The sequence below is a fragment of the Diadema antillarum genome, unplaced genomic scaffold, assembly GCF_040938485.1.
Source record: "Diadema antillarum isolate AM-2024a unplaced genomic scaffold, OU_Dant_1.0 seq00000414_RagTag, whole genome shotgun sequence".
NCBI classification, from domain to species: Eukaryota; Metazoa; Echinodermata; class Echinoidea; order Diadematoida; family Diadematidae; genus Diadema; species Diadema antillarum.
The window spans coordinates 249750-262366 of record NW_027271400.1 but is presented as its reverse complement, the minus strand read 5'-3'; the positions used below and the strand labels follow the sequence as shown (position 1 = coordinate 262366).

Below are 12617 nucleotides of genomic sequence, written 5' to 3'. Positions count from 1 at the left end.
TCAGCAAGACACAAAACACTTGGTTGCAAGCACGCAACACACATACATACACACACACACACACACAAACAAACAAACAAACAAACACATACATGGCGATGAACACACGAAAAATCTACACTACCTAAAGAAAGAGAACAAGAAAAAGCCAAGACAGAGCTATAACAATCATGCATGAGTGAAGTTCGATGAAGTAGTGGAAGTGAGGGAATATATTTTTTTTTTCGGGGGGGGGGAAGGATAGGCCTAGAAGTACCATCTTTTAGATATCTTTATTCGTACTTCAATTTGATTACCCTAATTAATCTAATCATTTCGTTACGAAATTATGTGTTAATACGTGCGCTGAACGCCCTTCTTGCCAGCGAAGTGTGCAGTTTTATTAGACACTCGTCATAATGGTAATCTACTTGTTACCGCTTGTTGTCATGGGTATGATTATTTGTAAGTGTCTTTCGGCATTAATTGGCAATGTAGAGCCTTAGGCTTTTGAGAGGAATCCCCCCCCCCCCCCCCGAAAAAAAAACGACTCAAAAACTCATTGTTAAGCTGTTTTTTAACCGGTATTGAGCGTCACCCCCAAAGTACAAAAGTAGATAAATGATAAAGAACCCTTAACTAATATCAAAGTGAAACAGTTCGACTATTGCCCTAGAAACGGTGGGGAGGCAACAGGAGATATCATCGCTGCGAGCCTCGCTTCCATTCCTCTTGGTCTCTCAGGGTACCGTTTCCACTGCTTCTTTACTGTGGATCAGAAGACATCAACGGATTGTGATATTAGCAATCGTGTTTCCTCGTTCTCACTAGGAAGGATAGTCGACCATCTAGATAAACAGTCAAGTGTACGACCATGGAGGTGAGTTTGAAGAGCCGAAGGTGACCAAAATACAGTTTGTTTGTTTTTTCTATTTGATAATGACGTTTCTTAAAAATCAGGTCTTAAAGGCAATATACCTCAAGTTTATTCCCAAGTTAGATATGCCTAATGTTAATCTAGGTGGGAGTTAAACACGAAAATCATAAAAAGTACAAATTTTGTATCATCAAGTGCATCGTGTAGGAAGTCAGTTTGGCCGACTTTCTTTCTGGTAATCACTCGATCATGAAAAGTACATCAACATGGTATTCGAAGGGGTGGGGAAGGGTACGAATGCTCCCTTTTTTTTCTTCTCGTGATGAAACCTTGGTTAATGGATTATCCTTCAGAGATGTCCATCTTCCCGTGAATCAATTACTCAGAGTTACCTTGACTTTACTGGAACTGTCAATAGCACAACGCCTTACGTATGCGATGTATAACCTTTGCATATAATTATATTTAATCTGACGCGCCATCCACTGTGCATGAATGGCCTTGATAAGCCATAAATGGAAACACACGAATAGCAATTTCCGTGCCTCTATATCATAAAAACGTGGAGCTTGTGCAATCAAACCTCTGTTGAAATATGCATTCTCTGTGTACTCTTAAATTTCAGATGGTCATGCTCGTTGCTATTACTTTAATGGGGTTGGCAGGTAAGATGATGTCAACATCGTTGCATGTATATATATATATATATATATATATATATATGCCAATCAGTCTCATTTACATGTATTATGTTGTATTTACCAAAGGGGCCCCGTACGGATAAGAAATGTAATGAACATCAAATCAAAGTATACAAACAATAAAATAGCCTACACTACAAATCAACTACAAATATTCCAAGACAAAAATACAAATAAACTCAAACATTGGTACTATTACAGCTTGATAGGGCAATCAGAAAAGTATCGTTACTTCACCTCCCCCCCCCCCTTACAATTGTTGATATTTAATACCTTCAGATTTCTGACTTCACTATCAGTTCTTCATACAAAAAAATGAACTTAAAGTATGGTAGACGAGAAAAAAGGACGATATTCATAAACAATGTGATTTATACATTTCTGGAAAGCTTAAGGGACAAGTCCACTTTCATATATTGAGAGAATACAGCAATATTAGTAGAACACATCAGTGAAAGTTTGGGGAAAATCTGACAATCCGTTCGAAAGTTACGCATTTTTTAAGTATCTGCGCAGTCACTGCTGGATGACGAGAATACTACACTGTATGATGTTACATGCGTACAATGATGCAAGGAAAATAAAAAGTGAATTTCACAAAAATTTACTTTTTGAATAAATTGCACATTTCTTCGACTTGTTACTGACGTTTGTTAAGGGTAATATAATTCCCCCTGCCTTCTGAAAGAGAGAAGTCGAGTGTTCTTTTGTTATGCGAGAAAAATGGAAATATGTTGAATTTTCTTTATTTTTTCTTTATATCGTTGTACACATGTGACATCACAAGCCGCAGTAGTCTTTTTATCCAGCCTTGACTGAGCAGAAACTTAAAAAATGCATTACTTTTGAACGGATTGTCCGATTTTCCTCAAAATCTCACTGATGCGTTCTAGTAATATTGCTGCATTCACTCAGCCCACATGTCTATGAAGGTGAACTTGCCCTTTAAGTCTCTTGGAATATGAATAATTAACTTTCAGAAGGTAAAAACGTCTCCAGAACGATGGAGAGATGGTGTTTTGAGACCCTTTTACACCACCAGAAACCGATCTGACGGCGAAATTTTGGTGATCAAAATTCTGACGTCACGAAATGTGCGCTGTGCTACCACTCCATCCACACAGTGGGTTCCGTCTATGGAGGGCCGTTGCGGGCGTGGTTCGTTTGGCGCATACGTATGGAGAGGCAGTGTGCCCGTTTCCATGTATGCCCCAAGCGAGTTGTGTCCGCGGCGGTCTTCCATATCCGTCGCCTCGCCCTCGCTTCTTCTACCACTCCGACTTTGCCACTGTCACTATCAGTGCCATTGTTACTGTCACTGTCATCACTCAATTCACTCTCGATATCAAACTCAAAGTCTTTCTGTACAATATAAGGTAAAAATTGGACGTTTTGATATCTCAGCCGAGAAAGTAGAGGCGACTAAAGACAGGCCAGATATTGCATCCGCTCACCAAGAAATACGTGCTTTGTGAATGGCGGCCTAGATGTCCCGCTGCACTCGTCAAGGGTTTCGTTCATTTCGTGACGTCATATTTTAGGGCTCGAAAAAGACGGCTGTTCCGGAGCGAATATCGGTGAAGCAAATCAATCAGTTTTAACTCGCGATTTCTCAGTGGCGCGAGTATGTTTTAATAAGTCACATTAAAAATCTGTTTTAGGAGACATTTTCCTCTGCTTTGACACCTTCTTTTATATGATTTTCTTGATTTTAATGTCTCGTTCACCATACTTTAATAATATGTAACACAAAATAACATCAACATAGAAATCAGTTGATTTTAATACATTTCCATACCTATGCATGCCTTCATAACCTATCAATCATGCTGAGTACCCTGCATGATGTTTTGAAAACAGACAATAACTGCGCATTTCGAATAAAATCCAGAAAATTGTTCCACATCTCTTAAGCTTGATGATGAAAAGAGTTCTTAAAATATTCTGTTTTGGATCTATGGACAAGGGAAAATTAACGGCATAACGTGTATGAAATGATGTGTGTCTTACAGGAACTAATTGTCTGAGATTGAGTAATGGGCTCACCCTACTGCTTATTCAAAATATTTGCAACTTTGGTACTGAACTCGTTGATGTATTGATTGCCATTGTAATTTCAAGGGCATTCGCTGAAGTTTCTCCAATTGACCAATAAAAGTTCAGTTTACCTTGTCAAAATTTACTTTTCATAATTCCTTTCCATTTTTCGAACAAACAAGCATATACCGCACACACACATAGATATACGTATATATTAATATATATGTATATGGGTCCAGACGTAGCTTCTGCTTTCTGGAAAAAAAAAATATTCTGAATAGGGGGCCGGAAAATGAAATGAGTGTTGTTAGAGGTGATGACATGATAACGATTTAACCTATATGGGCGGGCCTTGACTACAAATCTGTACCAACCTACAACGATATCTATCACATGAAGTTGAAAAAAAAAAATCATTCTCTACGTTCTTATGGTAGAAGCTGGGTCTGGGGCAGTTGCGACTGACCTCTAAATGTTAACAAGACATAAAGTGTGTTGATATGTATTAGAATAGAAGAAATCAATTAATTTTGAGTTTAAAAAAATCTATTGAAGAAGTAACCGATTTGAATGGGAACGCGATACAAAATATCTCTCTCAAAAATGTTTGAGGAAGTTTAATACTGTATGTTATAAATACATGTTGACCTGTTCGTGCCATTCAGAGCTTCATTTCGCAGATAAATTGATAAGGAATAGTCATAAGGAGGTGCAGATGGATAAAAGAGATAGGTATAGACAGACAGACAGAAAGATTAAGAAGTTGGAAGTCTCCAATATATAACTGACTGTTCAAATTCAACCTTATGACAGCTGCAACTCAAACACTGTCACCACCCGGTGATTGTCAGCCTAATCTGCAGTGCCCACTCCAAACATACATGAACGCCGAGGGAGAATGGGTAACGATACGGGGTATCGCAAAGCCAGTACTCGGACAAACCATGCTCTCTTTCAGCACATCCGTCATCGACTTAACTGCATTCAAGCAATATAAATGTCAAATCCCAGGTGAGGACATGGCTTCTTGCAGGTTAAACCAATGTGATAGCTGGCAATTGAAATGAAATGGCATTTTAAAGAAAAATTATAGGATCTTCACACTACCAATCCCAAAATTATAGACTAGTATTAGCAATCGAAAAATATAATGTCATATTTTCCACCTGTTGGTGAATCCTTAATATAAGCAATGCGAGCATGTTTTGTCATTCTTTATCAAATCTTCTTTCAATTAATATTTTCATTTACTTTTAACTTTATGTCTAACAAGTAGGACCTCTTATTGCTCTAGACATTTTTGGTAAGATATCTGCCTCCGTAAGTTCTCCAGTTTTCTCTTTTTTTTCCTTCTTTTGCTATGCCAAACTCAAAGATACAGTAAATTGTAAAAGTATGATTATGTTCGTTACTTTTCTCTTCTTTCATGCGATATCTTGTGGTATGTGTGTTTGTTTGTTTGTTTTATTTCATTCAATCACAGGAAAAAATGCCCTCGATCAGGTAGGTAAGGCTGTCTTTCAGAGAGGCCATAAATACAGTGTTACAACAGCAATAGAAACAAGACAGCAGTTAACAAATCAATCAATGCAAATTAGCAATAAATACAAGCATAACATAACAAAATACATTGTAACATACCAGAAATTAGATGCCAAGAAAAAAAAAGAAAAATATAGACGTAACCACTAAAACATAAACGCTACAAAAGAGCGTGACACAAGCAGGTTAACGTAGATTCAGACAAATTAGCTGAAACATATTTTGAAATCCACACTAGGTAACACCCATAATCTAACATTCATTGAAATGCTTTCAAATGACTTATTATTCTTACATTTTCGGGAAGGTTATTGAATTTCTTAAGACCTGAATAAATGTCTGTAACCTTTTTAAAAACCTTTTCAAAAACACTGTATAGTGCTTATTTTTAAGGAGTATCAGAAGCAAAAAATGAATTGAATATGAATTTTCCTCCTTTTGATTGACCAGACTAGGAATCTCTTTAACATATTGAATAATAAAGAAATGCGGGGGAAAAAACAACCAACAAACAAACAAAACAAAAAAGTTTGCAGCATTATTGTGTGACGTGTATGTGTTTTGACGTTTACTTTTTGCTCAAATGCAGAATGTGCCTCGGCACCCTGTAAGAACGCTGGCATATGTGAAGAACTCCCATCAGGCTTTGCGTGTATCTGCAATTCCACGTTCACGGGAAGGCTGTGTGAAACCTACCTTCTAGAAGAGCCAAACAGTAAATGACTTTCTTACGCTTTTGCAACCATCATAAAAGATCGTATAATTCCTGTTATTCCTATCAAACAATAGATTAACCCCTTCATTCCTATCCATAGGTAGGCGTTTGATACGTTTGAATCATTGGCATTGGCACAGAAAGTGTTAAAAGGTGTGTGTGTGTGTGTGTGTGTGTGTGTGTGTGTTTTCCCAATCTACAAGTTGATTTTACATTATGGTTATGAGGAACAGAAAGATAAAATTTTCGGTATGGGTCGTAAAATTTGTAAGGTTTAAAACGAAAAGTGATTTTAGTGGCATAATCATGAAAAGGAGCTAGGAAATGACGTCATCAAGTTTATAAAATTCTCTCTCTCTCTCTCTCTCTCTCTCTCTCTCTCTGTCTCTGTCTCTCTCTCTCTCTTGGTTAGTGCACAAATTTTTATAAATATTACATTTTTATTCCATAATAATCATGGGCATTCCGATTCCCCTAAACACAAATTCACGGTAATTGCATTTACAACAGCTGAACAGGCTCCTGTGAAAAATACAAAGTTTTACTTATTGACTTCTCACAATTGTTCACTTTGAATCTACAATATGGGATATTTTTATTTTTTGTATTCCAAGACCATGAAGGAAGTTTTATTCAAGATCTGTCAACAAAGCACTGTCTGATTAACTCATTTAAAACGCACCTGTGGTTTCAACTTACAAGATAAGGTAAAGAGGCATTCCAGACGATTTGCATAATCTCACATCTTATAGTACATAGATCAACAGATCCATGTATAAATTTGTGAAATTTATTGTGCTTCTGAGAAGAGAAACAATACTTTGAAATTACACTGAACAAGGATCATGACATAGCAGGCTCATATGTTTCAGAATTTTAGCAGTGTAATTCTATTACAATACCACTTGCTTGCGAGTTCACCTGTGTGTAATCTATGCATGCTTTCTTCTTTTGTTCTGCTTCCTTATTGAGCCCCAACTCATGCATTCTTATGTTTACCCTGCCATGTCATCATCCTTGCTCATTGCAGTTTGTTATAGATTTCGAAAAAAAAGTCTTATTCTTTAACCCAATCATCATAAATTCTCGAACTCTGTCTTCAGTACAAGTAACTTAGAGTTGTTCGAATGTAAAAATCTGAAAACCATTTGGAGATTTCCTTTGATTATGATAACACGCGCTATTTTCATATCTATCTTGTTCATTCAACAACACATGGAATATTTAAATGTTTTACTGAATAAGAATTTAATATTTCGTTTTATGTCATCATAATGAAATTCGCTATCCCACGGCAGTTCTTTTTTTACGCCGAGATGACATCTGGCACTGTTTTGGGGGGAGTTTCTTACATTTACCAAATTTACGAATTCGACCAATTCAGTGCGTAATAATATTGATAATAATACAGGTGACATATAATGCGCCAATGAGTTATGAAGTACAAACATCATTACACAAACATGCACATGAAAATAAATGAAACAATAATGATGATGGGAAAAAAATCATAATACACAATTCTACTGGAAAGCGGTTACAAACAAATGAGTCATAAGGCCGTGTCACACCTTTCTGGGCAAGCTACGCGGGCTTGTGGCGAGGAGGTAGTTTCCAGCACGTTATAGAAGATTTTCCGCGGGCGAACAAGAATGTTTGCAATTTTCGCATTTGTTTCTTACGTACTAGACGCGTGCTACTTACATGACTTAGCTTCTACTTGCGTGCATTCCGTGTGATCTGCGTGAGAGCCAATTCCTGCGATGTGCTGCCGGTAAGGGTCTCCTACTGGTGTTCTGCGTGTACCTCTGCGAGCGACCCCCACGACTCACTCGGAACAAGTTTTGAGCATGCTCAAGGCCTTGTTATACCGTATCTGGGGAAGTTTTGCGGCTTGATTTGAGGGGAAACAAATGTGCTCCCTGGAGCTCTCCGCAGTTGGTCCGCACCTGACAGTACCTAGTGCGTATCTCGCCTGTACTTGCCCGGAGGTGCTCACGCAAGTCCGATTTAACCGCAGCCAAGTTTTGAGCATGACCAAAACATTTTCCGGGTGAGTCGCGGGAATGCCCGGAGAGGTTCACGCAGAACGCCGGTAGGAAGCCCTTAGCGGTAGCACTTCGCAGGCAACTCCCACGCAGGTACTTCGCAGTCCCCATAAGCAGCCAAGATAATGACATTCCTTGGGACTTCAGTCATTCCTTTAAAGGAATTCCTTCACTGAGTTGTCAGCCCCCACGCGACTGGTACAAAGGTCACACAGTATACCCGAAAGTAGAATTTAAGTAGAACGCGCCCAGCAAGTAAGACACATGCACTGACTCGCCCAAATCCTTGTTCGCCCTCAGAAATTCCCGGTATGCTGGAAAGTCCCTACACGCAACAGAATGCATAGCTTTCCCGGAAAGGTGTGACAGGGCCTAAACATGGTTGCGGGTAAAAAGATTTGCGTGCACACCTCCGAGTGACTACGGGTGAGATATGTGCTAGGTACTGTCATGTGCGGCTCATTCCGGGGACCTCCGGGTAGTAAAAATTGTTCTTTGCAAGTCGCACGCAAGGCTTGCCCGGAAAGGTGTGACACGGCCTTTAAGGCCGTGTCTCACCTTTCCGGGCAAAGCTACACGGGCTTGTTGCGAGGAGGGTTTTCCAGCGCGGAGGAGAATTTTTCGCGTGCGTACAAGAATGTTTGCGAGTTTCGCACTTGTGTCTTACCTGCTATACTCGTGCTACTTACATTCTACTTGCGTGTATTCCGTGTGACCTGCGTGAGAGCCTTGAAACCGATCCGTTTTCTGTGACGAGCGACGTACGGGTACTGAGAAGTTGTTGAAGTTGCATGAGCAGGGGCGGATCCAGGAATTCCGTAAAGAGGGGGCGTGTTTACAAAATTAAAGGGGGGCGCACGCACCCCTCCCTCCATTTTTTTCTTTTTATTTCTTTTGTTTCAACAAAAAATAAGAGGGAGGCGTGAGCCGGTTGCGGTCCTCCCTGGATCCGCCCCTGATGAGAGGTGCTGCCGGTAAGGGTCTCCTACTGGTGTTATGCGTGTACCTCTGCGAGCGAACCACACGACTCACTCACTACAGCAGATAGTTTGATAATCTGGAACAGACAACACACTCAAGGATCTTGGACAACAATGTATTAGTTATCCATTCTAATTTGCCGTAACTGTCATTCTTTAGTCTTTTTATTGGTGCCTACTCGTTCCTTCATTTATGCATCTTCAATATTCACATTCACTCTCTCACATAAAGATGAAATTGAATGTTTCACCGACTATCGGAGTGCTGCGGACTACAGGGGTACTGTTAACAAAGCTAGAAACGGCATGACTTGTCAGAAATGGACATCGCAAACGCCGAATTCCCACACGAAGCTACAAGATCACCCTTACAAGGGACTGGGCGACCACAACTTTTGCCGAAATCCTGACAGGGAGGACTGGGTGTGGTGTTACGTCCCTGACCCGTCGGAGCGTTACGAGTACTGCGACATTGGCAGCGCCCAGCCTACTTGCGGCTTAATAAACCGTACGTGTTGAGGGTGTTGATGAAAAAAGAAATTTGTCTTTTAATACTGGAAGCGTCCACTTGATATTAAGAGCCTTATGGTTCAGTTCCTCACTAGATTATCAGATAAGAGACACGTATTGGAAGAAGAAAAAGAGGATGTCGGAGAAGAAACAGAAAATGGAAAAAGTTACTATTTCTGCTCCTTTCATGGCGGTCCCGACCTGTGCTTTTTCTTCCTTTTAAATCTGCAATAATTACGAGAAATAAAAAAAGAATATCATAATAATATTCATATAGTAATGATAATAGTAATCTTTATTATTATTATTATTATTATCATCATCATCATTATTGCTACACCATTGATTACCAGTTGCATTACTGGCGAAGATGCTCTCAATAACCAATAATTGTATGGGATATATATATATATATATATATATATATATATATATATATATATATATTGTGGAATTTGATCATTTGGAATTTACAATTTTTTATATTGTCGATTCTTTATCTAAAAAGGAAATGTAACTGAAGATCTGCATTCAGGGCAGCAAGCATTTTCAGTGGTTATAACGTACAAAATTACCACACGAACACAACACTTGAAATTTGTCATATCCGTATTGCTTTAGAAACACTCGTGGCTAAGTCCACCTTCATGGTTATGTGAATTGAGTGAATGCAGCAATGTTCGTACAACACATTAGTAAAAGTTTGAGGAAAATCGGACAATCCGTTCAAAAGTTATGAATTTTTGAAGTTTCTACACAGTCACAGCTGGATGAGAATCAGTGTGTGACGTCACATTATATGTTGAATTTTCTTTGTATATGTATGTACAATAAAAAAAAATCACATATTTTCATTTTTCTTACATGATTAAAGAACGCTGGACTTGCCTCTTTCAAAAGGCAGGAGGAATGATATGATCCTTAACATACATGCCAGTGACAAGTCGAGGAAGTGTGCATTTTTTTTTAGAACAGAATTTTGTGAAGTTCTCTTTATAATTTCTTTATATTACGTATATTGTTATATGCATGTGGCATCATACACTGTAGTAGTCTTCTCATCCAGCAGCGCCTGGGCAGATATTTGAAAAATTCCTAACTTTTGAACGAATTGTCCAATTTTCTCCAAACTTTCACTGATGTGTTCCACAAATATTGCTGCATTCACTCAATTCACATAATCGAAAGTAGACTTGTCATATGAGTAGTTTTTGTTCACTTCTCCATAGTCTCTTCTTTTCCTTGCTGATTTTCTCTTTACACTTCCTTTTATTTTCTCGGGAAAGGTTAAACCCGCACGAATAATTTGAGTAAACATTCGTTTACTCTACAAATATTCTTTGTCCATTTTCTTTTCTCTACGTCCTCTTTTTGGATTTTGAATAAATCTAATGATTGCAAATAATTATTGAGTCCTTTATTTGATATCGCCATAAAATGGCATCAGTAAACCTACATTAGATTTCCTATCATCCCAAGAGACTTTGGGTACTGTTATTCATTGTATTTACCGAAGTTACAAATTTGATTAAGTCAGGGCATTACTTGTATCCATCTATTAGACATGGAATCTGTATTCCCTATATCATTTACTCTCTTAATTCACATTTACTCATTTGTTGCCTCATTTATGTATTTCATGTCCATTCCTTCTTTCACATAAAGGTGGCATCGAATGTTTTACTGACTACCTGTCGGCGGCGGACTACCGGGGCTATGTTAACGAGACTGTAAACGGCAGGACTTGTCAGAAGTGGACATCGCAAACGCCGGTTAAGCACAAGATGTTCCAAAATCACCCTACCAAGGGACTGGGCGACCACAACTTTTGCCGAAATCCTGACAGGGAGGACTGGGCGTGGTGTTACACAACTGACCCGTCGGTGCGTTATGAGTATTGCAACATTGGCAGAGCCCAGCCTACTTGCGGCTGATATCTTTTGAAGAAGAAACCTGGCTTCACTGAATGCGCCCACATAATAAGTCTTTGAGGATCAGATCTTCATTAGAGCTGTTAAAGAAAAGAAACATGAGGAAGAAAAAGACGAAGACAAATAGAAAAAAAAAGATCTCATCAACTCCTTACGTATCATGGCTGTCCTGTCTGCCCTTTTTTCTGCCCCTTTCATTTCTATGATGATTACACTATAAGATGCATTTATTTTTTTTTTACTATTTGTTGCCTTGCTCACGTAGGTAAATAGTTACATTGTTGGATAATCGATTCTAATGTATCCTGTACTCTGTTTGCGTACTTTGAATTCAAGTTGCTACTGTAATTGGGGAACAAAAAAGAAATATATACATCATTTTATGTCAGTGTACTATCGCATCCCCTGATTGAATCACTTTATAGCGTGTTTTATTAGATTCAAAGAATATCTAATAGTTTATTTCTATATCAAAAGAGAGAAAGAAACATACTAAAATCAACGTAGTATAAACTGAACATAAATGAACGTAAAAACGGTATGAACATGTTAAATTGACAATATTATGTTTAGTCATGTTATCTGTAGGTACAAGATGTAAAATACACATATACGTACTGTATAAACAGTACCTAAGATGCGTTGAAGAAATTCCATCATATCTGTACCAAAGATGTACTTGAATTAGTCGTTTATATTGTCATCTCTTGTTATTTACTATCTCGTAACATTACGTTGCCGCCACTCACAATTCTCTTCAGGATTTTATGTCAACAAAATGCATGAATTTATTGAGAAGATTTTGTGCACAACTTATTTGGAGGCATTTACCTTAATGACTTCATTGTCTCTATCAATTTGACTACGCGGTTGCGGTTGATATCATAGTGCTTTGGGGTGATACAGGCCTCTGAGGGCATGCTACAAACTTACAAAAAAAATAATTTATTTTTGGAGCCTTATTCAAGAATTTGTGCGTAGTACGTTTACTCTGGAGAATCTATCTATAACATCGCGTTTGTTGGCTACCAAGAAATTTAAGAAACGTTCGAGCTAATGAAGTGAAACTTTGATATCATTAATTTTTGTCACAATTTTGTAAATGCAAATCACACAAAAATACACTTAAAGGGATGGTACAGTATTGGTGGAGATGAGATTTTGGCTTTTAACTTTTTGCGAGATACCAAAAAAACACTTATGATATAGTACAGAGCATACCATTTTAAGAGGAATTCAAAGTTTATTTGATGAAAATCGGGTTTGGAATGACTGAAACATCCGAAAACAAAGT

At 38.2% G+C, this 12617-nt stretch overlaps 1 protein-coding gene across 1 annotated transcript; it reads left to right on the top strand.

Annotated features, from left to right (window-relative positions):
- Positions 1-853: 853 nt before the first annotated feature.
- LOC139732355 (plasminogen-like) lies at positions 854-11326 on the top strand. Its single transcript, XM_071643222.1, has 5 exons — positions 854-859; positions 1482-1521; positions 5729-5854; positions 9115-9390; positions 11058-11326. Exons 1-5 carry the CDS (start codon positions 854-856, stop codon positions 11324-11326), a joined length of 717 nt encoding a protein of 238 aa, XP_071499323.1.
- Positions 11327-12617: the final 1291 nt, after the last annotated feature.

Bases quoted from the DNA above. Each gene is read 5' to 3' on its own strand.
- LOC139732355 (XM_071643222.1), top strand. The intron at 1,522-5,728 runs GTAAGATGATGT...GCTCAAATGCAG, and splicing joins TACTTTAATGGGGTTGGCAG to AATGTGCCTCGGCACCCTGT. The intron at 9,391-11,057 runs GTACGTGTTGAG...TTTCACATAAAG, and splicing joins TACTTGCGGCTTAATAAACC to GTGGCATCGAATGTTTTACT.